General features: G+C 50.8%; 3 protein-coding genes and 1 non-coding gene across 4 annotated transcripts; 3 read left to right on the forward strand and 1 right to left on the reverse strand.

Annotated features, from left to right (window-relative positions):
* The first annotated feature begins 372 nt into the window (after positions 1–372).
* On the forward strand, positions 373–3,947 carry ALDOC (aldolase, fructose-bisphosphate C). The gene is made up of 9 exons (XM_007076050.3): positions 373–479; positions 1,539–1,660; positions 1,749–1,960; positions 2,072–2,126; positions 2,221–2,381; positions 2,502–2,585; positions 2,802–2,976; positions 3,103–3,302; positions 3,451–3,947. The coding sequence occupies exons 2-9, from the start codon at positions 1,549–1,551 to the stop codon at positions 3,544–3,546; spliced, it is 1,095 nt and encodes a 364-aa protein (XP_007076112.2). The 5' UTR covers positions 373–479; positions 1,539–1,548; the 3' UTR covers positions 3,547–3,947.
* Positions 3,948–5,746: 1,799 nt separating this feature from the next.
* Positions 5,747–20,137, forward strand: PIGS (phosphatidylinositol glycan anchor biosynthesis class S). The gene is made up of 12 exons (XM_007076049.2): positions 5,747–5,801; positions 6,080–6,219; positions 6,305–6,416; positions 11,993–12,082; positions 12,352–12,443; positions 14,158–14,365; positions 14,646–14,788; positions 15,494–15,608; positions 16,681–16,826; positions 17,401–17,501; positions 18,510–18,720; positions 19,080–20,137. The coding sequence occupies exons 1-12, from the start codon at positions 5,768–5,770 to the stop codon at positions 19,353–19,355; spliced, it is 1,668 nt and encodes a 555-aa protein (XP_007076111.2). The 5' UTR covers positions 5,747–5,767; the 3' UTR covers positions 19,356–20,137.
* On the reverse strand, positions 9,483–9,616 carry LOC122233856. Its single transcript, XR_006211580.1, has one exon. It is a non-coding gene; the product is annotated as a small nucleolar RNA SNORA1 (small nucleolar RNA).
* A 910-nt stretch (positions 20,138–21,047) lies between the features above and the next one.
* Positions 21,048–26,907, forward strand: UNC119 (unc-119 lipid binding chaperone). Its single transcript, XM_042967287.1, has 5 exons — positions 21,048–21,337; positions 24,853–24,966; positions 25,432–25,534; positions 25,735–25,907; positions 26,193–26,907. Exons 1-5 carry the CDS (start codon positions 21,112–21,114, stop codon positions 26,303–26,305), a joined length of 729 nt encoding a protein of 242 aa, XP_042823221.1. The 5' UTR covers positions 21,048–21,111; the 3' UTR covers positions 26,306–26,907.
* Positions 26,908–27,485: the final 578 nt, after the last annotated feature.

The following is a 27,485-nucleotide window of genomic DNA, read 5'->3' on the forward strand; positions in this document are numbered from 1 at the left end:
AAACTCAGTTCCTACTCCCTGCGCTGGACTGCCACCCTTTGTTGGTGCCACCTTACCTCACCAGTTGTGACTGGTTAGGCGACTCTCCTTCACCAGACCAGGCTCAATCCCCAACATCCAGCACAGTGCCGGGCACACGGTGAAGGCGATTGTGGCAGAAATGAGGGCAAGGCCGTTTCTTGCCCCTGGGGCCCTATTGGCAGGGCTCCATGAGGTAGGAGGGGACAACAGCCTCCGAGAACCTGGCCGTGTAGTCACTCCACCTCGTCGCCCCGCCTCTGTGGGCGTGGCCCTGCTAGGACACCAGTCTGGGGGAGGGGGCGTGGCTACGGCGGGGAGGTGCCCGCCCCTCGGGGGTGTCACGTAGCTCTGCGGCATCCGCAGCCTCATTTATCGGAGCCTGAGCTGGGAGCCACAGCTGTCGCCGACCTTAATCCGCGCTGTTCCTGTGGCTGCCGCTGCTAACTCGCTGCGGACAGGTGAGGCTGGAGCGAGGCCGGAGCTGCTCAGCATCTCCGCTTCCTCTCTATGACTCTTAACTTCTGTCCCCCTTGGCCTGCTCCCAAGGGTGCCTGGATGTGCCTTCTCAGCTCTCTCCTTACATCCTGTCTCCTTTCTGTCCACCCCAAACCCTGTGGTTCGGCCTCATCCACAGCACCCCTTCCTCTCAGCCCTCAGGCCCCGACTTCAGTCTTCCTCTGCCTACCGGATTTTTTCCTTGGGGTCAGCCTCTCCCGCCCAGCCCATTTTCATCTCAGCCTGCTCCCTTTCCTGGGCTAAGTCCTTGTCCCGTTGTCTTGCCTTCTCTGTCCCCTGGTTTAGTTAGCCTGTCTCCCTATCCGCTCCCCACAGGTCTCCCCCCTGCTCCTGCATCTCTTCCTCCCTTCCTCAGGCCCTCTACTCACTCCTTTCAACCCTGATCCTCTGCTCCCATTCGGTTGCAATGACCGACAGCTTTGAGCTATGGAAAAGAAGCGGTAACAGAAGCCTATGGCAATTTTTTGTGCCACTCCTGCCCCCCACTTGTCCCCCACTTTTCCCCCGTGAAGGTGCAGGAAGAGGGGTGATAGCTACTTTTGCCTCATTCTGAAGCCTGGGAAGTAAGTGCACTTTTCCCTAGGGGCCCTGCTGAGGCTGACAAATGGCAATTGGAAAGGCCAGGGCTCATGCCCTACCTCACAGGGCCAAATTCAGTAAAAGAAGGACTGGATCTTCGTTTGGGCAGTAGTTTCACAAGAAGACCTGTAGCTTCGGGGCCGCTCACATCCCCACCCCCACCCTGCATCTTTCCCCAGGGCTGGGAAGGGTGCCCACCAGTGACAAAAGGAGATGTGGGAACTGGGGCCCTAAGCCTGCTAGCTGTCAGAGGGATTGGTGCCACTGTGTTGCCCAGGACCTATGCCAAGGACAACTGCCTTGTTCCTAGCTCCATGCTGGTTGGGAGGTGGGGGGAGGCCATTTGGCCCATATGGCCAAGAGAGGAAGCAGAGGAGGTAGTAGGTCGGGTCCAGCTTTTATATCTTGCCTCAATTCCGCAGAGCTGTCACCATGCCCCACTCGTACCCAGCCCTTTCTGCTGAGCAGAAAAAGGAGTTGTCTGACATCGCCCTTCGGATTGTGGCCCCAGGCAAAGGCATTCTGGCCGCGGATGAGTCTGTAGGTAGGTGAGGGCCTGTGGCTAGGTGGGGTAGAGGTGGCCAGAGAGCCCTGGGGATGAGCTTGCTTACCCTTCTTTTGTTTGCCCCCAGGAAGCATGGCCAAGCGGCTGAGCCAAATTGGAGTGGAGAACACAGAGGAAAACCGCCGATTGTACCGCCAGGTCCTGTTCAGTGCTGATGACCGTGTGAAGAAGTGCATCGGAGGGGTGATCTTCTTCCATGAGACACTCTACCAGAAAGATGACAGTGGTGTTCCCTTCGTTCGTACCATCCAGGATAAGGGCATTGTCGTGGGCATCAAGGTGCAGCCACTGGCCCTCAATGGGGGCTGAACATGGAAATAGGTGTGTGTGAGAGAGGTGACAAGGGGAATCCTGCCTGGGTTCAGCCTTCTGCCTGTGTTTCCCCTACAGGTTGACAAGGGTGTAGTTCCTCTAGCGGGGACCGATGGAGAAACCACCACTCAAGGTACAGGATGGGTGGGCTTCAGGACCACAGGGTTGTTGGATGGTTGATGCTGGCACAGAGGGGCAGAGTGATGAGGCTGGCACTATGCCTGCAGGGCTGGATGGGCTCTCGGAACGCTGTGCCCAATACAAGAAGGATGGTGCCGACTTTGCCAAGTGGCGTTGCGTGCTGAAAATCAGTGAGCGCACACCCTCAGCACTTGCCATTCTGGAGAATGCCAACGTGCTGGCCCGCTATGCCAGCATCTGCCAGCAGGTGTGTGTATGTGTGAGGGGGGGTCAGATGGGTGCCCTGTGCCTAGTGGGGAGAGGGTTATCAGGGCTTTCTCCCCTCCTACCTACTGCCCCTCCCAAGTTATTCTGCTCTTACCTGCAGAATGGAATTGTGCCTATTGTGGAACCTGAGATCCTGCCTGATGGAGACCATGACCTCAAACGCTGTCAGTATGTTACGGAGAAGGTGAGTCCACACCTGGCTACAGACACTGCAAGGACAGTCTGACAGGGGAGCCTGTTCCCCATAGTCCTTGGCTTAGATGCAAGCACTTTCCCCAAGCATTCTTTTACTTCATCCAAGAACACACCTGTGAATTTGAGCCTGTACTGACCCTCCCAGTCATGGCTCACCTTCCCCTAAACAGGGAGGGTTAACCTTAGTAAACCTCTGATTCCCCAGGTCTTGGCTGCCATGTACAAGGCCCTGAGTGACCATCACGTGTACCTTGAAGGGACCCTGCTCAAGCCCAACATGGTGACCCCTGGCCACGCCTGTCCCATTAAATACAGCCCAGAGGAGATCGCCATGGCAACTGTCACTGCCCTGCGTCGCACTGTGCCCCCGGCTGTCCCAGGTACCACCGTGCTTCCTAACCCTTTCCTATCCCTAAGACCCATCCTCAGGTTCTTGTGGTCTTCATGGGTCCTGTACCCTGGAAAACTTGAGAGTTGACCACTTTGTCTTCTCTACTCTACCCTAGGAGTGACCTTCCTGTCTGGGGGTCAGAGTGAAGAGGAAGCATCACTCAACCTCAATGCTATCAACCGCTGCCCCCTTCCTCGGCCCTGGGCCCTCACCTTCTCCTACGGGCGTGCCCTGCAGGCCTCCGCCCTCAATGCCTGGAGAGGGCAACAAGACAATGCTGGGGCTGCCACTGAGGAGTTCATCAAGCGGGCTGAGGTTGGGAGCTAGAGGTGGTGATTGGGGGAGAGGGGTATAGCTAGGCAGGGGGCACTCAGAGGTTACAGCCTGGGCAGGGTTTGGCCCCTGTGGGCTGGGTCAGCCTGTTTACTCCCCCCGAACCCCCCTCCCGCCTGCTCTTTTGCAGGTGAATGGGCTTGCGGCCCAGGGCAAGTATGAAGGCAGTGGAGAAGATGGCGGAGCAGCGGCACAGTCCCTCTACATTGCCAACCATGCCTACTGAGTACGCATCCCATGTCACAGCCCTTGGCTTGGCCACCTGCACCCAGTTTCACCTATAGTAATGGCTAGCGCCAAACAGTCATGCAGAGCAGACATGCCTGCATCCAGCACAGAGTCATCTTCCTTTTTTGTCCTCCCCTCCCCTCTCCCATTGCTGCCACCTGGGACCATTAGATGGATGGGGTGCCCCTCATGACTGAGGGCAGAAGAAGTTGCTAGAAGCCAGAGCAGGATGCTTCGGTTTCCCCCTGCCTCTGCTAGCCCCCACAATTTCCCCATGATGTGGTAGTTTCTCCTTGGGCTTTCCTTGCCTGTCCTCTCTCCTGGGATCAGAGGATAGGACACCAGACATGACTCACACCTTGGGTACATACCATATAGCAAATAAATGGTAGCAAAACATGCTACTTTGTCTGTCTGTTTTACACATCAGATGCCTCAGACGCCCACTTCTCAGTTTCTGATTTCGGCTGACTGCCTGGGCCCTCTGACTGTGGAGGACAGAGTAGGTTTTGAGTTTTACTGGGCTGGAAGTGTTGAGGGGAGGGGCACACCCAGTCACCATTCCCAGCTCAAGCTCTTGTGGGTTAATGTCCAAAGTTGGAAGGCTGCTGCAGGTCTTTCAGGACCGCCACATCAGAGGCACTAGGCTGCGTCTGAAGGATGGAGTAAGGCGAGACTTGTGCAATTCCTGAAGGCAGCTTTTGCGAATGGCCCAAAACTGGGATAAGGGGGATGGCAGTCGCTCACTTCTGTGTGCTGAACCCTGCTGGGGCTTGACACATTCTGCTGGGGTGGGGGTGGCACTGCAGGAGGAACACTTGGGCTCCTGCCCAGCAAGGAAAAGCCCCAAGGCTCAGGACTGCCAGACGGAGCAGGGTACCTAGGAGGTTGCCGAGGGCTATTGCCCATTCCCGTTTGGGGGAGATGAGGGCACAGAGAAGGCCAATTTGAGGGTCTGGGCAAGGGAAGCCCTGGTGAGGTTTCATGCTAAACTTTGACCACTTGGCTGGGGTGTGGGGGGTACATACATCGAACACCTGGGGCCGTCTGAAGGGATGAAAAGTTGAAAGAACTTGCTAGGCATGTTCTGTGTGAACTGGGCAGCCCATGCTCTGTGTAAAGTGTGCAATCAATGCTCCACCCACCAAATTATTGCAATATGGGAATGTAGGTCCAGTGTGACCTGACCTCATATTAACAAAAATAGCTAGCACTTATATAGCACTTGCTATGTGCTCCCGCCAGGCCCTATTCTAATCACTTTACATTTACTAACTCATTTACTACAACACTGTATGAAGTAGATACTATTACCATCCCTATTTTAATATGAGGAAACAGGCACAGAGAGGTTAGTTAATTAACTTCTCAAGATCACTCAGGTGAGGTGATAAAGTCAGGATTTAAACCCACGTGATCAGGATCCAGAGTCTGTGCTCATGAATTTTCAAGAATTTTAAGTGAAGTATTCAGACTTTTACAACTTGGAAATGAATTCAAATGAATAAAAAAAAAAAAAAAAAAAAGGCTGAATGAGCCAAATATGCTAAAAAGGTACAACCAGCTTGCTGTCTCCATATCTGAAGCTTAAGGAGAAAGAGTGCCCAGAAGAGGAGCTCTCTGAAACGGACGATAAACAGTTATCCTGATAGGTGATATTTGGGTGCTTTCTGTGCCAGGTTCTCTACATGAATGACCTCATTTTATTTTTTAAGTAATCTCTACACCCAATGTGGGGCTCAAACTCAGGACCCAAGATCAAGACTCACCTGCTCTACCGACTGGGCCAGCCAAGCGCCCCTGAATGACCTCATTTTAGTAAATATCTCCATTATCCAGATGAGAAAACTGAGACTTAGAGCTGCCTGTGGTCGCTCAACTAGTATTTAACGCCTGCAGAATTTGCTCTCTTAATCCCTGGGGCTAGGAGTGTGTTCCACAAGGAAACGGGGTACTAACGAAGAATCTTCCGGCAACACAGAAACCTGCACAGCCACTCCACTGGCCTTGGTGCTTGGGTAAATTCCTTTCAAACTCGCGGCCAGGCTCCTTGCGGACCCCGCCCACCCTCTACCTCTTTCTCTCGCCTGCCCTCCCTGAGTACCGCTTGCGATTGGCTGCGACCTCTGCCGTGGTCCCGCCCCCTCCTTGCAGGTTTCCGATTGGGGGAGGCTTTGCGTAGCTCCGCCCCTCGGCGGCTAGAGCAACTGGATGGAAGCATGGCGGCTCCCGGGGCGGCAGCTACAGACCTAGGTGCAGTGGCATTCGGGTGGGAACTGAGACTCGTAGATTGCGAGCGAGGAATGCGGGCTTGGGGATTGTGGTGTGCCAGTGGTCCCGCGGACTGGGGGGTCGGGGGTCGTTTCAGACAAGATCCCTTCAGACGGGCGCGGGCCCCTGGCACAGGGATCCCTATGAAGGCGGGCGGAGAGCTTCTGAGTGAGGGTTTGCTGGGGCTCGTCCGCGTCAGGTGTGGGGAGGGCAACCAAGCCCACTTCCAGCGCCTCAAGTCGGTACCTCCGTGCCCCTAGAGGTGGTCCGAGGCAAGCGGGCCGCTCTCTTCTTCGCTGCCGTGGCCATCGTGCTGGGGTTGCCGCTCTGGTGGAAGACTACGGAGACCTACCGGGCCCCATTGCCTTACTCTGAGATCAGTGGGCTGAATGCCCTGCAGGTGAGACCTCTGTGGGAGAAGGCCTGGGGACAGCCCACTGGCAAGGTGGAGACTCAGCCGACGGCCCTGATGCTCCTTCCTCTAGCTGCGGCTCATGGTGCCCGTCACTGTCGTATTTACCCGAGAGTCAGTGCCGTCGGACGACCAGGAGAAGCTGCCCTTCACCGTTGTGCATGAGAGAGAGATCCCTCTGAAATGTGAGTTCTTGGGGAGTCAAGCCTGCCTTTCTGGTCTGAGCTCAGTCCAGAGATGGGTTAGGTTGGAGGAGCGTGGGTGTCCCTTAAATGTAGTTAAAAATTTCTTAAAAGCCCTTTCTGAATGAACAGTTCTGAATGAACAGTGTGGTTGGTTAGAAGAAAGGCAACTTTAAATAAAATTATTCACCGTTAGGGCAGCAATTTCATTCATGACAGTTGTGCTACTACCTGATGAGAAGCAGTTGATGCTCATTAGAAGATAGGAGAGGAGGAGGTGGGATGCAGTAGAAAGAACGTAGGGTTTGGAATCAAGTTGGAGTTGTATACAGCTCTTATTCAATTTGACATGGAACACTTTGTTGAGTGTTAGTAGGCACTTTTTGGTACCAGGAATTTCGGGATAAATAAAGAATTGATAATGGTTTTGAGAAATTCATAGTCATATGGGGGGGGGGACACTTAGATAAAGAAATCACAGGGGATTATGTAAGAAACAGAGATGGTATTTTAAAAAGAGCCTTTAACAGCCTGGGAGGAAAAAAAGGCAGAGAAGGTTTTGAGGATGTCATTTTTAAGTCAGATTTTTAAAGGATGTGAAGGAATTCAGGGTAAATGGGGAAGGGAGGAAGGGAACAGCTTGAGCCAGATACAGCAATGGCTAATATTTGTTGTTCATTATATGCCATAAACTAGGTGAAGCACTTTACATGTGTTGTCTCATTTAATCGTCTCTAACATGATCTCCATTTTATAAATGAAAAAAAGAGAGTTAGAGATTTTAATTTGTTCACGATCACACAGCTAGCTAGTAAGAGGTGGAGCTAAGATTTAAATCCAGGCCCGACTGATTCCAGAGTTCGGGCTTTTAACCGACAACCTATACTGCCTCCCGTGTAGAAGCATGGAGGGGGGGTGAGTCAGCATGTTGGGGGAATCTGTGTGCAGTTTTACTTTTCTGGAGTGTGAAGTGAAAATTGTGAGTGACTGTATGTGTAGGCTGAGTCCAGATGGTGAAGTGCCTGTGTACCATTTACTTTCTAGCTTTTTAACCTTGGTCACCCGTGTTTCTTAAAAGTCATATTTCATATGGTTCAACCTAATGTAAACACACATACTTTTCGTTTCTCAAAACAAGAATTGGATCATGCCTCACATGTTAGTTTGCAACTTTGATTGTTGTCAATTTATCATGGACATTCATATTTAGTGACATGGTATTCAATAATATGGACATACTGTGAAGGTAGTCGGGTGGAGTGGCCAAGAGTATGGAGAATTTGGTGTAAGAGAGCTGGATTAAAGCCTTGGTTCTGCCACTTGTGTGAATTTGGGTGAGGTTGTTAACCTCTCTGACTCTTGGTTTTCTCATCTACTACATAGGAATAGTAACAGGTTGGTCCATTTATTCAACCAATATTTATTATTGAGTGCCCATATCAGATACTGTTGTAGTCGCTGGAGATACAGCAAACAAAGTAGACAAAATACATTGAACAAAATAGACAAAAAAAAAAAGAAGAGAACAGACAGGAAGATAAACAAATATATGTTACATGGTGGGGGGCACCTGGCTGGCTCAGTCAGTGGAGTCTGCAACTCTTGATCTCAGGGTTGTGGGTTCAAGCCCCACATCGGGTATAGAGATTACTTAAAAAAATAAAGTCTGTAATAAATAAATGTATGTATGTATGTTAGATGGTGACAGGGGAAAAATAGTTCAGGACAGGGGTATAGGGAGGTTTCTTGGGGGATAAAGAGGTCAATGCTATTTTAGAGAGGGTGGCTAAGGACAGCATCATTTGAAAACAGGACTTTCAAGTAAAGACCCAAAGAGGTAAAGCAGTAAACTGTGTAGATATCTGGGAGAAGAGCATTTTTTGGTACAGAGAGAAGCAAATATAAGGTCCTGTGGTAGGAGCAGAAGTGGTGCCTTTGCAGAACAGTGAGAATTCCATTATGGGGAGAGTGAGGTGAATGAGGGAAAGGGTAAGAGGAAATGAAATAAAACCAGAGCAGTGGACAGGGGGCTAGGCTCACATACAGCTTTTATGCTAGATGAGAAGGGCAGCCCTTGAAAGATTTTATTTTGTTGCTTTTAAACATAACTACCATATCACACCTAACCAAGTCCACGGTAATTCTTGAGTATCACCTAATTTCCAGTCTATATTCATATTTCCCCAATTATCTCAAAGGTGTCCTCTTAATTTTTTAAGTCAATAAATTAAAAACAATATTTTTATTTATTTATTTTGAGAGAGAAAGTGTGAGTGTGAGTGGGGGAGGGACAGATAGAGAGGGAGAGAGAATCCCAAGCAGGCTCCCCACTGTCAGTGCAGAGCCTGATGCAGGACTTGGTCCCACGAACCGCGAGATCATGACCTGAGCCGAAACCAAGAGTCAGATGCTTAACCGGCTGAGCCACCCAGGTGCCCCAATAAATTTTATTTCGGGAATTTTACATGCGTGTCCTTCCACTGCTGCAGCCGATCACCATAGTTCCTCCAAAACCAGAATCATAATCTTCAAAATAACCCATTTATTTACTTACTTATTTATTTATTTATTATTTTTTAAAGTATGTTTTTACTTATTTTGAGAAAGATACAGAGAGCAAGTGGGGGAGGGGCAGAGAGAGGAGACAGAATCCCAAGCAGGCTCCACACCATCGGCACAGAGCCTGACGTGGGGCTCAAACACGCCAACTGTGAGATCATGAGCCGAGCTGAAATCAAGAGTCGGATGCTAAACCGACTGAGCCACCCAGGCGCCCCCAAAATAATCCTTTTAAAAAGAACTTTTGTTTAATCCACAGTTGTCACTATCAGTCAGTCTGGTTCTTTTGGTCGGACTTCTTTGATCTCCACTGGCATGTGGACCTACTTCAGAAATTCCCCACCTGTAATCTTTGGGATCCAATTTCTTTACGTTAGGGCCCTAGAAGTCAAACTGTAGGAAGTACATTGATTGCTATTTTGGCAAATGATCTAAAATTGTTATTCCTTCATTGTCTGTAATATTGAAAAGTCTTGTTACTTCCACTCTCTACTCCATGAGCCTAGGAAAAAATGTTACAGTTCTCAATGTCACCACTGCAATAAACTTGCTGCAATGGAAACATACCTGTGTCTTATTGTAGCCACGTTAACAATTTCTGGACACCATGAATGATAGTACCCATTTCCATCTAGAATGAGGCTTTTCACAGGTGTCCTTTTATAGTTGGTTTTATTCTAATCGAGATCAACACATCATATTTTGTTACATTTCTTTTGCCTTTTTTTGTTATATATCAGCTCCCCCTACCCCATCCTGATATACTTCTTTTCTTTGGTTTTTTGGAGAAACCAGGCCACTTGTGTTCTAGAACCTCTCCCATTCTGGATTTGGCAGATTGCTTCCTCCTAGTTTCATTTAACTTACTCCTCTATTATCCATATTTTTTGTAAACTGGTAGTCAGATCAGGAGATTTGATCAAAATCAGTTCACTTTTTTAGATAAGAATACATTATAATTAGTGTGGTATACTTCCTATTGTGTTATATCAGGAAGCATAGAATGGATGGGTTTTTTTCACTTTGGGTGATACAAAGATGATTTAGTGAATTCAGATACTGTCAGCTTGATGTCTGTATTTTTTTTAAATTTTTTTTTGTTTTAACATTTATTCCTTTTTGAGAGACAGAGAGAGACAGAGCACGAGTGGGGAAGGGGTAGAGAGAGAGGGAGACACAGAATCTGAAGCAGGCTCCAGGCTCTGAGCTATCAGCACAGAGCCTGACGCAGGGCTTGAACTCACGAACTGTGAGATCATGACCTGAACCAAAGTCAGACGCTCAACCGACTGAGCCACCCAGGCGCCCCTCGATGTCTGTATTTTAATTCCCTGTCAACCTTTCACCTGATGGTTTTAGCATCCAATGATGCTGGCATCCATTTCATAGCAGTTGCAAAATGGCAATTTTTATGTATTTATTTATTTTAAGATTTTATTTTTAAGTAGTCTATACACCCAATGTAGGGCTTGAACTCACAACTCTGAGATCAAGAGTAGCATGCTCTACAACTGAGCCAGCCAGATACCCCAAAATGGCAAATTTAAAATTCTGTAATTTCTCCTATATTATGACCTGGAATTCTTCTATAACAAAGAACTTTCACAAGAAGTTTTAGGTTCAACTTCTCAAGTTCCAGGCGGGGGGGCGGGGAAGGGGTGTCAAAAAATCCCTATGGGATTATTTTGCAGGTATAGATTAACTTGGGGAGAATTGACATCCTTAGAATATTTAGTCTTTCCCATTTCATTCAAATCTTCTTTTAGGTCCTTCAGTAAAGTCCTGGGTGTTTTTCTTATAGTTTTGTACATTTCTTCCTGGGTGTTTGTACATTCTTTATTATGATGAGGATTGGGATTTAAAAAATACTTGCTTTTCAAATTGGACGTTGCTGGTATTTCTCAGAAAGCTATTAATTCTTGTGTATATCTAGTCATAGGACTGAATGGTTACCAGTTCTGATATTTTTTTCAGTTGCTTTTCTTTGATTTTCTTGGAAAATAATTATGCTATTTCAAAAAGTGGACATTTTGTTCTTTCAAATATTCAGGTTTCGTGTCTCTTTCCTCACTGGTCTTCACTTTCTTCATTGGTCAGGAACTTCAGAAAGAACAGTGCTGAATAATAGAGGAAGTAGTGGGCATCCTCATTTTATTAATGATTTTAATGGAACTACTTTAGTGTTTTGTCATTAAGTGTGCATTTTTATCAAGAATGTTCATTGGGGCGCCTGAGTGGCTCATTTGGTTAAGCATCGGACTCTTGATTTGGGCTCAGGTCACGATCTCATGGTTTGTGAGATCAGGCCCCGCATTGAGCCCCACATTAGGCTCTGTGCTGACGTCACAAAGTCCGCTTGAGATTTTCTCTCTCTCTCTCTCTCTCTGCTCTGCCCCTGCTTGTGTGCACACACGCTTGCGCATTCACGCTCTCTCTAAAAAAAACAACAACCTGAATTTGTCGCCTTAGTTTGAGGCACCTATTGAAGTGATCGTATGGTTTTGCTCCTTTCACCTATTAATAGAATAAATATTGTAATAGATTTCCCTGTGGGAGAGTACTTCAGGTTGAAGGTAGTGTGTACACAGGTAGAAGCAAGAACTGGTTAGGTGGAAGAGGTGGAGTGTCATGTATTTGATATCATCCATGTAGAAATCATTAGAATTGGCTGTAGCCTCTGGGACTTTCTCTGCAAACGATTTTCTTGATGTCCTGAGACACTGGACAGTGTTAGGGCTGGGAAGATGGGCAGAGGTCTGTATTTAGTCTTATCTTTTTTTTTTTTTTTTCAATGTTTATTTCTTCTTGAGAGAGACAGAGAGTGAGTGGGGGAGGGGCAGAGAGAGAGGGAGACACAGAGTCCAAAGCAGGCTCCAGGCTCCAAGCTGTCAGCACAGAGCCCCATGTGGGGCTCGAACTCATGAACTGCGAGATCATGACCTGAGCTGAAGTCAGACGCTTAACCAACTAAGCCACCCAGGCACCCCTTAGTCTTCTCATCCTCTTCCTTTCCCTCTCAGACAAAATGAAAATCAAGTGCCGTTTCCAGAAGGCCTATCGGAGGGCTCTGGACCACGAGGAAGAGGCCCTGTCACTGGGCAGTATGCAAGGTACCGGAAGGAGTGATCACACTAGTTTAACACGGAGCCCTCTTTTTTCTTCTGATCTCTAAGTGTGTAGTTTCCATACCATCTTCTAACTTCCTGGGAAAGCTGGGGATGAGAGTGTGTTTCAGCCTGGGCCACTGGGGGCCAAGCCTGGCCACAATGTCAGCCATGTAGAAAGGGAGGTGGAGTTGTGGCTTAGGCACTCTGTTGGGGGGCAGAGGGATAGGGCATGGTGTTTTTGCTCCTGGTAGACCTTCTGCTCTTGTCCCCAGAGGCAGAAACCATGTTAGCTGAGCCGCAGGAGCAAGCAGAGGGCTCCCTGACTGTGTACGTGATCCCCGAACACTCCTCACTTCTGCCCCAGGTAGGGTGAGCAGGGAGGGTATGGCCTTGCCTTATCCCATCTGCTTGTCCTCTCCTAGGTCACTTCCTTCTTGCAGTAGTGCTGCCCGTTTCTTGCATTTGCTACAGAAAACTCTTTTCTAAATATTTTTTTAAAAGAATGCAAATAGGGTTGTTTTCATTGACTCTGGGTCTTTCTAACTCCAAGAGTTCTATATGGTTAAAGCTCCAGTGACCATTTGAAGTGGAAAAAAAACAGGATTAAAAAAAAGAAGATGGCTTGAATGGATTATGGTGGTAAAATGGGCGATGCATTGACCTTTCCACTTTATGAGCAAGAGGCTCATTGGGAGCTATGCCATGTAGTGTTTTCTTTTAAAATTTACGATGAAATATTTTAATTTATTTATTTGTTTTAGACCACACATGAGTGGGTGAGAGGGGCAAAGGGGGAGAGGGAGGGAGAGAGGGCAGGAAGAAGAGAGGGAAAAGGAGAGGGAGAGGGAGAGAGAGCGAGAGTGAGAGCGAGAGCGAGAGAGAGAGAGAGAAAGAATCTCAAGCAGGCTCCATGGGGCTCTACCCCACAACCCTGGAATCATGACCTGGGCCAAGATCAACAGTTGGACGCTTAACCAACTAAGCCATCCAGGTGCCCTGAAATATTTAATTCTTATAAAAAGATGAAAGAAAATTTTAATGAATCCACCCCTGGCTTGCAAACTACAGTCTGGTAATAGTAGCTGAACCCTGTGTATTTCCATGGTTTACCCCACTCCCTTTTATTTTAGTTCAAGGTGACCGTATTTTGTGCGTGTCATTTTCTTACTTTTTCAGGTTTCATCACATATATCTCTATAAACAATATATTTAATTTTGCAAACTTTTGAGCTTTATAATAATACAGCACATGTTCTTTTGCAACTTTTGTTTCATTCAACATTTATGTTTGGGACAATCCTCCATGATAATCAAGGTGTAATTGAATCTCATGTGTTCATTTTTAATATGTTTTATTGTATAAATATCACAATTTATCCATTCTGTGCTGATGGGCGTTTGGATTGTCTCCAGTGTTTGACTCTTAGAAATAATGCCGCCTTGGGGCACCTGGGTGGCTTAGTTGGTTAAGCCTCCAACTCTTGATTACGGCTCAGGTCATGATCTTGCGGTTCATGAGTTTGAGCCCCACGTTGGGCTGTGTGCTGACAGTATGGAGCCTGTTTGGGTTTCTCCCTCTTCCTCTCTCTCTCTTTCTCTCTCTCTCCCTCTCTTTCTCTCTCTGCCCCTCCCTCTCTTGATCATGTGCGCGCATGCGTGCACGCTCTCTCTCTCAAAATAAATAAAAATAAACTTAAAAAAAGGAAATAATGCTGCTGTGAACATTTCTGTCCTTGCCTCTTTGCCATGTGCTGTTTACTTACATCAAACTTTCCAGGTGTTTGTTTATTCTGCTTTCCTTGTTCAGCATGCCGTCTCCTAGTTTTCCAGTCCATGAAGATTTAGATAATGCCTGCACTTAAGTCGGCCGGGAAGGCAAAGGTCGCAGAAATGAATGAAAACATTCATGCATGCTGATTGGTCAGAGATGCTGGGATGGTTCACTATGAATCTAAAGGGAGCAGTCAGCCTGTTGGTCAGTGGCAAAAAGCCAGATTCTCAGAGACAGGAGCCGGCACGTTCTTCTGCTTTCTTCCCTGAGTCATGGGCATTCTTTCCCTTGCTGGCCTCTCTCACAGGACATGATGAGTTACATCGGGCCCGAGAGGACAGCAGTCGTGAGAGGGATAATGCACCGCGAGGCCTTTAACATAGTCGGCCGCCGGGTGATCCAAGTAGCGCAGGCCATGTCTTTGACTGAAGATGTGCTTGCTGCGGCCCTGGCTGACCACCTTCCAGAGGACAAGTGGAGCTCTGATAAGAGGCGGCCTCTCAAGTCCAGCTTGGGTAGGGTGATGGAGCTTTGTCGTGAGAAGGGAGAGGGAAGTGAATGATGTGGGGGCATTGGGGCAGGAGGGGAATCTGCATGCAGACTCTACTCCTTTCTTCTGTGGTTTCATCTTTTAGTTGAAAGCACTCACTGTTCCTCATCCCAGTTTTGTCCTCCCTTTGGTTCCATCATGGCCACCAACCCCATTCTAGAGGAGAAACAAGTTCAGCTCAGCCAGGGGTACGACTGCCCTTGAGCCACAGAAGCCTCTGCCTTCCCTGACTCCTGTTTCTATAGGCTATGAGATCACCTTCAGTTTACTCAACCCAGACCCCAAGTCCCACGACGTCCACTGGGACATCGAGGGGGCTGTCCGGCGCTATGTGCAGCCCTTCCTGAGCGCCCTCAGTGCTGCCGGCAACTTCTCTGTGGACTCTCAGGTAAGACAGGGAGCAAGCCGAGGGGTCCTTTTCCTTTTCAAAGCCCATCCATATTTATTATTTACATGTGTAGTCTGTTCTTCCAGCTCTTTGAGCTTGCTGATTTGCTAGGAATTTCCTGCGTGTAGATGTGGTTCTAGTGTCTACTTTCCCTCCGTGGTGTCCAGCTCAGGGACTTCTGTCAACGTTTGTTAAAAAACAACCTTCCTTATGGCTCCCTCCAGAACTGTATTCACCCAGTTGTGCCATCCTTAAGAAATTTATTTAAAAAATAAAACTTCCTGAAATATGTTAGTGTAGTAACAGTAAAGATGTGAAGAATGTAGCCTTCTGTATCACACAATATCCGTTTAGGAAAAATGTGCGAGAAATTTTTATCAGGTCTTGGTAAGTGGGAGTACTTCTGAATAACTGACTTGAGTTGAGCTTGCAGACACTGAATTATGCTACTCGTTTCCCCTCCCTGTTTACGCTCTTGGAAAGCCTGGTAAAAAATGTGGTTTTCATAGCCCGTGTATAGCGTATTAACTTTTACCCTTGGCTTTATTATTTTTTTTCCTACATCTATTTTCTCTCAGCCCTGATTTTATCTCTTATATTTTGTCCTGTGCTTACTGTATCTTTTTTAAGGCACTTCAAAACTTTTGGGACAGAGTGGAGTATGAATCAATAAACAAAGGAATGTTCTCCTTCTTTGCTTTACAGATTCTTTACTATGCAGTGTTGGGGGTAAACCCACGCTTTGACCCAGCTTCCTCTAGCTACTACTTGGCCGCACATAGCCTCCCCCATGTCATCAATCCAGTGGAGTCCCGTCTGGGTGAGCTAAGGATGAGGGCCTCTTTGCTAGGCTTGGCAGGACCCTGAAGGCTCAGTGTGGAGTTGGAGGCTGGGAGTATATGGTTCTGGTTCCCAGGTTGGGTGGTCTGAGGGCATTAAGGAAGTACTGGGCATTTAGGCTTCTTCATGAGACTCTGTTGACATCTCCCAACCCCACACTATCATATCCAAAAACGTTTATTAAGCATGACTCCCACTGCTTTCTGTAAACGAATGGATAGGCTGTGTCTCCCTCTTTGCAAGCCAGCCAGGAAAAATATGGTCACACATGTAGGAAAGATAACAGCAAAAGTACACAAAGGCAGAATCTGGATTGACAGTTCTGACTGAGGTTTGAAGCTGGGGTTCCAGTTTTTCATTTGGGGGATGGTACCTAGGAAGCATAGGTGACCACAGAGTGTAATACAGACAAACCAAAGTCAGTATATCACGGGTTGTGGGATTTCAGGCACCAAGGCTAGGCCAGTGTGGACCAAGATATGGGAAGGGCTGTGTGTGATTTCTCCCTCATTCCCTCTACCAGTGCTGAATGCAGAGATGGAAGGGCATTCCAGGCAAGGGAACTCTGAGCTTAGATGTAGAAGAGTAAGACGGATAGGCATTCGGGAAGCTCAGAGAAGTGTAGTGTCGCTGAATTGCGAGGGAGTGACCAAGACAAAGCTGGCAAGGCAGGCAGGTGCTTGATCATAAGGACCATGTTAAGTAGCTTGAACTTTTACCTGGTGTGACTGGCTAGCTATTGAAGGATATTAAGAGGGAGCCGACATGAGGTCATATGTATACCTGTCTATAAAATGGGTTATAGTTATATGGGTGTGATGTGGCAGGGCCCGAGAGAGTGGTCTTAGACAGACAAGGGGGCTAGGGACTCTGCTTCATGTGTGTGGCCCATCTCGGGAGAATGTTCAGAGGTTTCGATCACAGAAACCCCAGACTGGAGGATATTCTGGGGACTCTCAGTTGGGGGAAATGAGGCCCACTGTGAGTGACCAGCAAGTTAGAGGCTGACCTGGAACCTTGGTATTCTGACTTCCCTTCTCTTTGTACCGCAGGATCCAGTGCTGCCTCCCTTTACCCTGTGCTCAACTTTCTGCTCTACGTACCTGAGCTTGCCCACTCCCCCCTGTACATTCAGGACAAGGACGGCGCTCCAGTGGCCACCAACGCCTTCCATAGTCCCCGTTGGGGTGGCATTATGGTAACGGTCACACTCTGCAGACCCCAGAGCCCCAGCTTTAGGGACAGACACATGTTCCCTGAGACTGTTCCTTCTGTTGTTCCTCTAGTGTCCTCCATGGCCCAGCCTGTGGGAGGGGCCGCACCAAGTTGGTGAGGGTGCTGTGAGCTTGTGCCCCTACTCTGCCGGCCCCACAGCTTCTTATTTCTATAAGTTTTCTGTAATGTGACCCTTTGGCACGTAGCGGTTCGCACTCACTGAGGACTTTTCCGTGTGTACATCTTAGATCTTGGCCCTATTTATGGGAGTCTTGTATGAATAACAACTTCTCCTGTTAGACTGGGAGTTTCTCATAGGTAGGAACTCTTAAAATGGAATAAATATTTTTTACGGGTCTTCTGAGGGGATAATGGAGATAATTTATGAAAAGCTCCTAGTAGCCGGTATTCAAAAAATGTTAGCTATACCATCAGGTTTGTAATTTCTAAGGAGCACAGGATACGTCTCCCTTTTCTCTCATGGCCTCCAGAGTGTCTAGAGCAGAGGCGTTCACGGTCCTGGCGTGGTGTTCGGGCAGCCTTATTTCCCCTTGCAGGTATACAATGTGGACCCCAAAGCCTACAATGCCTCGAAGCTGCCGGTGAGGGTTGAAGTGGACATGGAGCAAGTGATGGAGGTGTTCCTGGCTCAGTTGCGGTGAGTTCCTGGCTCACCTCCCTGGGCGTGTGGCCACTGAATCTGACCCGAGTCTTCTGAGCTGACCAGAATGAAATCTCACCTGGCAGGGATACCTTGGCTGGGCCTAGAGCCCCAGGGAAACCAAGAAGGGTTTCGAAGAATCATTTTATCCTTCTCGTAAGAAGGACTAGTTGCTGACAAAAACTGTTTTAAAAAAACAGACTCCTGGGATGCCTGGGTGGCTTGGTTGGTTAAGGATCTGACTCTCGATTTCGGTTCAAGTCATGGTCTTGGTTCATGGGATCCAGCCCTGTGTCGGGCTCTGTGCTGACAGCATGGAGCCTGCTTGGGATTCTCTCTCTGCCCCTCCCCTATGTGTGTCCTCTTTCTCTCTTTCGCTCTCTCTCTCAAAGTAAATAAACTTAAAAAAGAGAAAAGGAAAACAGACTCCCAAATGTCAGGTCCATAGGATGTAGATAGGGCTACTTAAGAAAATAGCTGTTAATTCTCCTGGTAACTGATAGGCTGGTAGTGGCTGCTGGATGCCCTAGACTGAGGATTCTACGGCTGTGTCTGGGATCATTAGGAAAGAGGATTCTGATTGATTAGCAATGTCTGCCCTGGGTGCAGGATTAGAGAGGGACGACACACAGGCTTATCACAAGTGGTCCTGGATCATCCCTTAACTAAAGGCTCAGTGGTCCCATTTGTCCAAAGAGACGGTAGACAGGGTTAGGGGATTAAACTAGGTTGGTGTTATCAGACATATTGTAGCCACGGGACCTTTTTTTCAAACAAGATCGTGGAAATCTAATCCAGAAACAGGTAAGAGCAAAAACACAGGTTTTAAAAGGGGGGCTTGTGGCTCTGTATTACTGAGTGTTGCCACTCACCCCCTGAGACCCTGAGGTACTTCCCTATGACTCCTGTGGTTCTGGGTAAGATGGAAAATCTTAGTCATCATTCAAGGGATCATAGCCATCTTCTACTCTCAGCCCCTTTGACCTTACTTTGCTTTTCCCACAGGTTGCTCTTTGGGATTGCTCAGCCCCAGTTGCCTGTGAAATGCCTGTTTCCAGGGCCTAAGAGTGAAGGGCTAACGACCTGGGAGCTTGACCGGCTGCTCTGGGCTCGGTCAGTGGAAAACCTGGCCACAGCCACTACCACTCTCACTTCCCTGGCCCAGCTTCTGGGCAAGATCAGCAACATTGTCATCAAGGACGATGTGGCATCTGAGGTGAGTGGGCACAGGATGGATTCTGTGCTGTAACTGGAGTGGCCAGCGAGGACCAGGGTATGGTGAGACCAGAGAGCCAGTCGAGGTCCAGGGTGTGTGTGGGCATGCCATCCTTGAGTCCCCCAGGCTTCCTCTAGAGGGCAGTGCCAGCTCCCCAGCAGGACTCCAGATGGGGTGTGAGGTTTTAGGCAGGCGCTAAGAAAATATACCATAGCCCTTTTATACTGGCCTCCATATCCTGGGCGAACTCCAGGCAACCTGCCTGGTAGGCGGAAGACAAAGTAAGGCCCATCCTTCCTCCCACCCCAACACCTCACTGATGCCTGGGACTTAATGGTAATCCCCTGCCCCCTTCCTAGGTGTACAGGGCTGTAGCTGCAGTCCAGAAGGCGGCAGAGGAGTTAGCCTCTGGGCACCTGGCCTCTGCCTTCACTGCCAGCCAGGAAGCTGTGACGTCCTCGGAGCGTGCCTTTTTTGATCCCTCGCTCCTCCACCTCCTTTATTTCCCTGACGACCAGAAGTTTGCCATCTACATCCCACTTTTCCTGCCTATGGCTGTGCCCATCCTCCTGTCCCTGGTCAAGATCTTCCTGGAAACCCGCAAGTCCTGGAAAAAGCCTGAGAAGATAGACTGAGTAGGACAACATCTCAGTAGGAAAGTTCCCTTTCTGGCCACAGTGGGAGTTGTTAGATTGAGAGGCACATAAATGGGGCCTGCCACGAAGGACTTAGCTCCAGTAACCAAAGTGTAAACACTCCAAGCAGGATTAATCCTTCCCATTCCTCTGGCTCAGGCTCCCCCCCAACCCTTTGTGCCCTTGTCTAGAAGATGCATCATTGGGGGCTTCTTATCTGGCTTGAACTTGAAGGCCCTTTCCTGTCTCCCTGTGGGGCAGGGGCAGTCTGTTGTGCTTCTGTCCTGTTCCTCGAAGTCCTCCTGCACTCACAGGGAACATTAGGGGAAAGCCCTGGGTTGATTCTAGCCTCCTCCCCTCTACGCTTCTCTCTAACCCCTCAGGGAGAGCCCTAGCACTGCTCTCATGGAAAGGGCCAGGTCACCTCTGGGGCCTTCTCTCCCTTCCCTCCCTTCTGGCTGGCTATGCCTGTTGGGTATAGCCTGATGCTGTGTGTGTGGCCAAGTTTCCCTTCACCCTCTTATAGAGGTGGCTTGGTGCAGTGGGGAAAGTTCCAGATGGGATCAAGCATGCCTGAATTCCTTCTGCCCTTATCATCTGGGGAGCAGTGAATAAGCCACTTAATCTCCCTTAGCCTCAGTTTTGCATTTGTTAAAATAGCACTAATGATAGCTCCCTTACAAGGTGGTTATGAGGATTAAGTGTGATAAGCATATGAAAGTGTCTGACATATTTTATGCTCTCAGTAAACATTGGTTGAATGTGAATTGGAATGATACAAAGTATGAGCATACCTTTCATTCTTCCTTTCCTTGGTGTCCTGTAATGGTTTCCTGTAGCTGTTCCCCTGGGCTCACAGGTCCACCTTGCTTTCACCTGGCCATGTCCCCTTCCTCCCTCCCTGCCCTGGAGGGCCCTCTGGTGGCTAGACACCTAGGCTGTTGTCCCTTAACATGTCCAGGGTTGCCCAGCACAGCTGTTAGTGTCTCCTGTTTTTTGTTTTTTGTTTTTTTTTTCCCGCAGGGGGTCTGGGAGAGAAGAGCTTGTACCAGTGTAAGCCCTCAGATACAAACTCATTCATAAATTCAGAAAAAGAATATATTAAGCCTGGGCTGCAACAGCCACTGTGCTAAGTGCTAGGTATTATAGAGAACAAAGACAGGATCTCTGCTTTCTTGGAACTGATCGTTGAGGGGGAAGAGTCAGTGAACAAGTAAAACTCCCACAATGCATTAGAAGGAAAAAACAGGCTGATCTGATAGTGACTGGGGTGGAGGGCGGGGGCGGGGGGGAGGGGTGGGTATCTGTAGTTTGGGTGTGAGGGAGGGCCTTTGAGCAGATGACATTGGAACTGAGACCAGAAGAGGAGGCCATCTGGGGGAAGAGCATCCCAGGCAAAGATCCTGAGTCAGAACTTTCTCGAGGGTCAGACGCACGAGCCCAAAGGCTGGAGCGCCCCGAGTAAGGAGGAGAGGTAGTCGACGTAGGCGACCCTTTAAAGTACCTATCCAAAAAACTGAATGGAGCCAAAGCCGAAGGCGAGGCCCCACCCAGCCCCGCGGGAGTAGACCCAGGTTGGTGCGCCGGCCAGCCTTACGGCAGGGGTGGGCGGGGCGAACGTCTGGCCCACCCCCGGGGGCGGGGCGGTACCTGGGCCCCCGGCCGGGGGCGGGGCTGCGGACGCTCCCCCTTCTCTCGGCTCTAGCCGGCGCAGGCAGCCGCCGCGGCAGCAGGCAAGCGGCGGCCCTGCGAGGCCATGAAGGTGAAGAAGGGCGGCGGCGGGGCTGGGACGGGGGCGGAGTCCGCTCCAGGGGCCTCGGGCCAGAGCGTGGAGCCCAAGCCCGAGCCGCAGCTGCAGGCGGAATCCGAGTCCGGGTCCGAGTCGGAGCCGGAGGCTGGCCCGGGGCCCAGGCCGGGGCCGCTGCAGAGGAAGCAGCCGATCGGGCCGGAGGACGTGCTGGGGCTGCAGCGGATCACGGGCGGTGAGCACCGGCGAGGCAGCGCCACCCGCGGTGGGAGGGCGGGAGGGAGAGAGCGCGGGAGGGGGGCCTCGCGGTGTGCCGAGCCCGGGCCCCCGCCCCCTTTCCCGCCCTCCCCCTACCTCCCCTCCCCCACCCGGGTCCCCCTCGTCTGAGTCCCCTACCCTTCTGCCTCTGAGCCTGAGATCTCCATGTCCCCTCTTCCCTTGATCTCCTTGTGCCCGCCTCTTCTCCCTTTAGACATTTATTTTCACCCTATTCCTTCCTTTCTGAGGAGGCCGTTCCCCTTTCCAAGGTGGAGGTGGGGCAGCAGCTGCAACTGTGACCCCTTCCCCGTGGAGTCTTCAGAGCCCTTTGAAGCTGGGTTTTTTTTTGTTTTTGCAATAATGAAGATGGGTGCTGAGTGTAGTCTTCTGTCCTCAGTCCCCACCCTGGAGGCTAGGTGGAGGCTGAGCTACAGTTTCGGTGACATTAAGACCCTCGGGTCTCCCTGATCGGTAATGCCCTCACCCTGGATCCCCCAGGAAGTCTGGGGCCATCCTCCAACCCCAGGAAAGGACCTGGGCAGGAAGCTTCAGTGGGTTGGCTCTGGGCCCTCTCAAGGGAATGAGTTAAAACCGCCCTTAGCCTGTCTTCTTTCCGGAGGCCTGGTCTCCGCTGTGGTTGAATTTCTGAGGTGGACTGCCTGGGTTGAAGCCCCAACTGTGCCAGGTAGTTGACTGTGTGACCTTGGGCAAGTAATTTCATCTCTCTGAGCATGTTCATCTATAAAATGGGGACAATGGCACCTACTTTATAGGGCTGTTGTGGAAATTAATTTTCTGATTTTGCATAGTGCCTGGCATGCTGTGCATGCTCTAGTATAATAGGGCTCTTTTATCCACAGTACTGAGGGCCCCACAAGACTGCCCCTGGCTGCTGCCTAGAGGCAGACAACTGGGCATTCAGGGCAGGGGAGGAGGTTACCATAGGCAGGGAACAACAGCTAGGGAGCCTCATGGCAGGGGCGGTGGCTGAACCTCAAAGAACAGATGGCATTTGGAGAGAGAGTGGCCCTCTACCCTAGCTTCATTTATCAGTAATCCTGCCCCAGCTCCCTCTGTGAGAGCAACTCTTGGGACCTCTCTCTGGTAGTGGGGGGCAGGTGCTGGAGTGGACCTGAGCCCTGCAGTTGCAGGGGCAGCAGAGCCCAAGGCTGCCAGACAGAGCCGGGGAGGGGACCATAATGGCAGGTCTAGGCCTGTGCATCTGGGTCCCTGGGGGACCAGCTTCTCTCTCCTCTCTGAGCCAGGCAACAACCATTCTTGGCTGGGCCCCCAGAGTGCTGAGCTGCCTTGCCCAAGCAGACACTAGTAGAGGGAGGGAGCCTGGACCAATCTGATGTTACTGCCAGTTGAGCTGTAACTGGCAACAGCAGGTTTAGAATTTAGGGTAGCTCTGGGACAGAACTTCCTTATAGGATGTTTGGAGGTCAGGTTGACCTGTCTGGGTCCTAGGTAACTTTAAAGGTTATTTTGCAACTGTGGGGGCTTCCAGCCTGTGCACCACAATGTGTCTCCTATTTTGGAGGAAGTTCATAGCCCTTAGAGATGGGGCATCTGTGGGGTATGGGTAGGGGAAAGGGCTTCATGGGAACCCTTTTCTCTACAGAAGGTGAGAACAGGGTTCCAGGGATCTCCACCCTTTTGACCCTAATCACACAGGTCTGAGGGTTGCTCCTCCTGGATTACCAGCCCTGAATCCAGCTTAGGAAGCTATTTGTGGCAGAGGGAAAGGGGGCAGTTGTGTTCTGAGCCCTCAGCCACTCTGCCCCTTTATCTGGCCTTACCCTGGGTCCCAGGCCTCATCCTTCCCTTGGCAGAAGGGAGGGAGTAGGTGCAGTGTTTTGAGCCATGGGCATTCCATTTCTGTCATGTCCTCTAAGGGCAAAAGGGCTAATGATTCAAGGTGCAGTAGAAGAGACTGAGGGCAGACTGCAAGAACTTATTCCCACGTGAGAGAGAGGAGAGGCTCCGAAAGCAAGAGAATGTGGAGGAGAAGGAAGGGTTTTCCAGGGAGCTGGAGTTGGGCCACTAGGATCCTGCTCCCAGTTCTGCCACTTCTTCTTGTCCCTGCACCTTCTTTCCACATCTTGGGATTGGTGCTTACTTTCTGTGAAAATAAAGTGTGTATGGGGTGAGGTGGGCGTTGCCCACCTACATTCCTTCTCCTCTCTCCACACCCTGGACTGTGGTGGACAGGCCAGGGATCAGGCCTCTCCCCAAGCCCTGTGTAGCCCCTGCTGGACCCCAAGGCGCCAGGAGGCTCCTGGGAGGGCTTGCTGGAGGGGGCTGCCCCAGGATTGGGGAAGAGAGAATGACTTTACATTCACTTCCTCTTCCTGCCCCAGAGGAATTGGAGGTGGCCCAGGGGCTTGGAGGGTGATTTCCGGGCCTCTCTGGGGAGGATGTGATGCTGGGCAGGCTGACAGACCAGACCCACCACTGCTCCTTTCTATTTGCTGCCAGGGCCTCCCAGAGTACTTGCTGCTGCAAGAGAAGTGAGGGTTGGATCAGGTGCTGATATTCCTAAACTTCCTCTGGCAGGACTCACCACTCTTCCTGGTTCCTCTTCTGGGCCTGAGGACTCCCTTTACCCCCATGCACACCCCCAAATGCACCTTCCACACCCTCTTCCTGGCTTTGCTTGTACTCTTCACTATGGGGGTGGCTCAGAGCCAAGGCCGGGTAGATGACCTTTGAGGGGGTTCCCTCTCTTTGCTAAGACTTCCTCCCATTTGGAGATCAACAGGGGTTGGGGGCAAAGGTGGCCCCCTTCCCCCAATATTATAGGCTCTGGGCTTGAGTCAGCAGAGCTTTGACTAAGCTGCTTAAGGGAGCTGGGCTGATATAAGCCGCTTATGGGGAGAGGAGGGGGCTGGGAGGTGAGGAGGAGCAGGGAAGGGGTTGTCTGCCTGCCCTAGTATGACCCAGGTCAAGGAAGTCCTTGCCTAATGCACTTAGATGTAGTTTGAGAGGCAGTTATGTGGTGGAGGTGGGGGCGGGGGGGTCCTTCAGAGTAGCACTATGTATCTCCTGAGGCAAAGCTGTGTCACCCCCTTTAGAATGAGGTTCTCAAAGGCAGGGCTGTACCTTTCCTTCCGTGCTGGGGACTGCTCATTAGATTGGAGACCCATCTGACTCAAAGTCACTGAGTTAGCCCTGGCAGAGCAGAGGCTGGAATAAAGCCCCTCAACTCCAGGATGGGAGGGACTGTGGGGGGAGGTGACCTTGTCTTCCACTCACCTTCACCCTGCTCCTCCCTGAGCTCAGAGGCTACTAGGGTGGCGCTGTTTGTCTCCCATTAGATCCCAGAGACAGGGCTGTGTATCCCCCACACTCTGGGTGTGCCCCCAGTGCAGGGACTCAATTCTCTCTTTCCAGAAGGCAGTGAACTAGTCTGGGGTCTCACAAAGGCTGAGCTGGTAGCGGGGGCTTCCGGAGGGGTCCCTCTTTTGCTTAGCTGCCTGTCTTCCCTAGACTACCTATGCTCCCCCGAGGAGAATATCTACAAGATCGACTTCATCAGGTTCAAGATTCGAGACATGGACTCAGGCACTGTCCTCTTTGAAATCAAGAAGCCCCCAGCTTCAGGTGAGTAGGCTAGGTAGGACATAGACAGAGGGAGGAGGTGGGCAAGGGCTGTGAAGTGGGCTACCCAGGGATTCCTCAGGTCGCGGAATAGAGCTGGGGCTGGTGCTCTGCTTTTCTTTCCGGTTTTGGGGCTGGACATCTTGGGAGGATAGTACGGCCCCTTCAGTCCCTGCCAGCCTGCCCTCTGCAGGCCTTCCTGGGAACTGCAGTCCCAGAGGCCCCAGGCCTCTGTGTCTCCCGTGGCCCTGGGAACCCTCAGTTGAAACCGGTGACCTGATTGCTGAACTAGAAACCATCCCCCCTCCCTGTGGAATCATTTGGCCAAAGGTCTGCACCCTAAATGTGCATCAGACTCTCCTGGGGAATTTTTAAGAGTTCAGACAGATGTGGGCCCTGGGGTGGAACCCTGGGTGGGCATGGGCCCCAGCCTGAAGCCCACTGAGCCCCAGTCGGGGTACATTGCAGAGCGGTTGCCCATCAACCGGCGAGATCTGGACCCCAACGCTGGACGTTTTGTCCGCTACCAGTTCACACCCGCCTTCCTCCGCCTGAGGCAGGTGGGAGCCACGTAAGTCACTGGACGGCGGCGGGGGGGTGGGGGGGTGGGGGGCAGTTGGAGGGGTGGGCAAGGGCTGGGGGTAAGGGTGAGGGTGGGAATGAGCCCTTCCTGAGTTCTTACTGAGCCTCTCTTTTGGGGGTGGTGTCTGTCTTGAGCCTTGCTAGCTGACTTCAAAGCCAAACTCAGACCCGCCCCCTCCAATCTCTCAGGGTGGAGTTCACAGTGGGAGATAAGCCTGTCAACAACTTCCGCATGATTGAGAGGCACTACTTTCGCAACCAGCTCCTCAAAAGTTTTGACTTCCACTTTGGCTTCTGCATCCCCAGCAGCAAGAACACCTGCGAACACATCTACGACTTCCCCCCTCTCTCTGAGGAGCTGAGTGCGTGGGCAGGGCTTTGTGGGAGTAGGGGGGTGGGAGGGGCTAGAGAGACCAAAGTAGGGGGAGCGTGGGTCCGACCCCCTTTCTCCTACCCTGGGTCACCTGTGTTCTGGCCACCATTCCCATGCCACCTGTGGGGAAACTGAGGCTCAAATGGGCTGGGGGGACTCTTTGCGGTGGTTCTGAGGTTGTTCAGCTTGTCCCCATCCCACAGTCCTGGAGCCCCTGCAGTGTCCTGGCTCAGGCTTCTGACCTTTGCCCTATCTGGCTGGGCCTCTCTTACAGTCAACGAGATGATCCGTCACCCATACGAAACACAGTCTGACAGCTTCTACTTCGTGGATGATCGGCTGGTGATGCACAACAAAGCAGACTATTCCTACAGTGGAACGCCCTGACCCCCAAAACAGCCCCATACCCCGGGAGGGTCCTGGACCCTCAACTGTGACCTCCCCAACACTCACCTCTCCACCCGAGGCTTCTGCCTGAGGAGTATTTCAAGAGCCCTGGACCCTGAGTCAGCAATGGGAGGGAGGGTACTTGATGGCCCCAGTCCAAATCTCTGAAGCCCATGAGGCCTGGCGCATGGGGTGGGGTGGTAGGAGGGCTGTCCGCCTCCATGTCCAGGAAGGCCTCCTGTGAGAAGAGTAGCCAGGACTTCTGGACAGCCTCGCTGGGCCTCTTGGGCCCAAGTTTAAGAATAGTGTTCCCCTATCCAGGCTTTGACCAGGTCAGGGCAGAGACCTATTCCCTGTCCCCTGCCCACCTACAGGCCATTTAGAATTGCAAATTCACAGATGAACATCTGTGGTGGGTGGGGGAGGGTGTCTGGCTGCCAAGCTTCCCAAGGGAGTCCAGGCCCTGGCCCTAGCCCCAACCTTTACCATCGGGGGCTGAGCCACCGCCTGAGGGGTGGGAGGGATGGCCCCCCGGATTGCAGCCTGTGGTAGGGACTGGACCAACTGTATATAGTTTTCAATAAACTCTCTCCTTTTCTGTTCTTTGGCTGTGGGCCAGCGTGTGTGGGTGTTGGGGGTGTGGGTGTGGTGGGGGTGGAACATTAACGTGACTCCCAATTCCTCCTAGGTCCCCTAGTCCTCTATGCCCTGACATCACAGCATCTAGAGTCAGCATTTACTACATGTTACAGCTGGAAAGGGTTTTTCCTTTGACAAAGATGGAGACCCAGGCCCTGAGAGGGGAAAGCTTTGGCTCAAAGTCCTAGACCACTCTGGCAAAACGGGGGCTGGGACAAAAGCCCTCAACTCTAAGGTGGATGGAAGGTGTGGGGGAGGTGGTCTTGTTCTCCACCCCTTCTTCCCTCACCCAGAGCCCACTGGGACTACTAGGTTGTGTTTGTAGCCCTCATCAGAGACGCAGAGTGGACACAGTTTGGGCTAAGGTTTGGAGCCATCTCCTTGGCCTCAGCTGCCTTGGGGAGCCCCTGGCCTGGCTGCCCTACATAGAACATTGCCTCTGGCCCCCAGCACTACCCCAGACCCAGAAGAGCTCTTAATTCCCTTAGTGGAGGAAACTGGGGAACTGAGATAGGTGGAGAGCTCACACCCTACTCTTCCC

Source organism: Panthera tigris, chromosome E1 (genome assembly GCF_018350195.1).
Source record: "Panthera tigris isolate Pti1 chromosome E1, P.tigris_Pti1_mat1.1, whole genome shotgun sequence".
Lineage (NCBI taxonomy): Eukaryota > Metazoa > Chordata > Mammalia > Carnivora > Felidae > Panthera > Panthera tigris.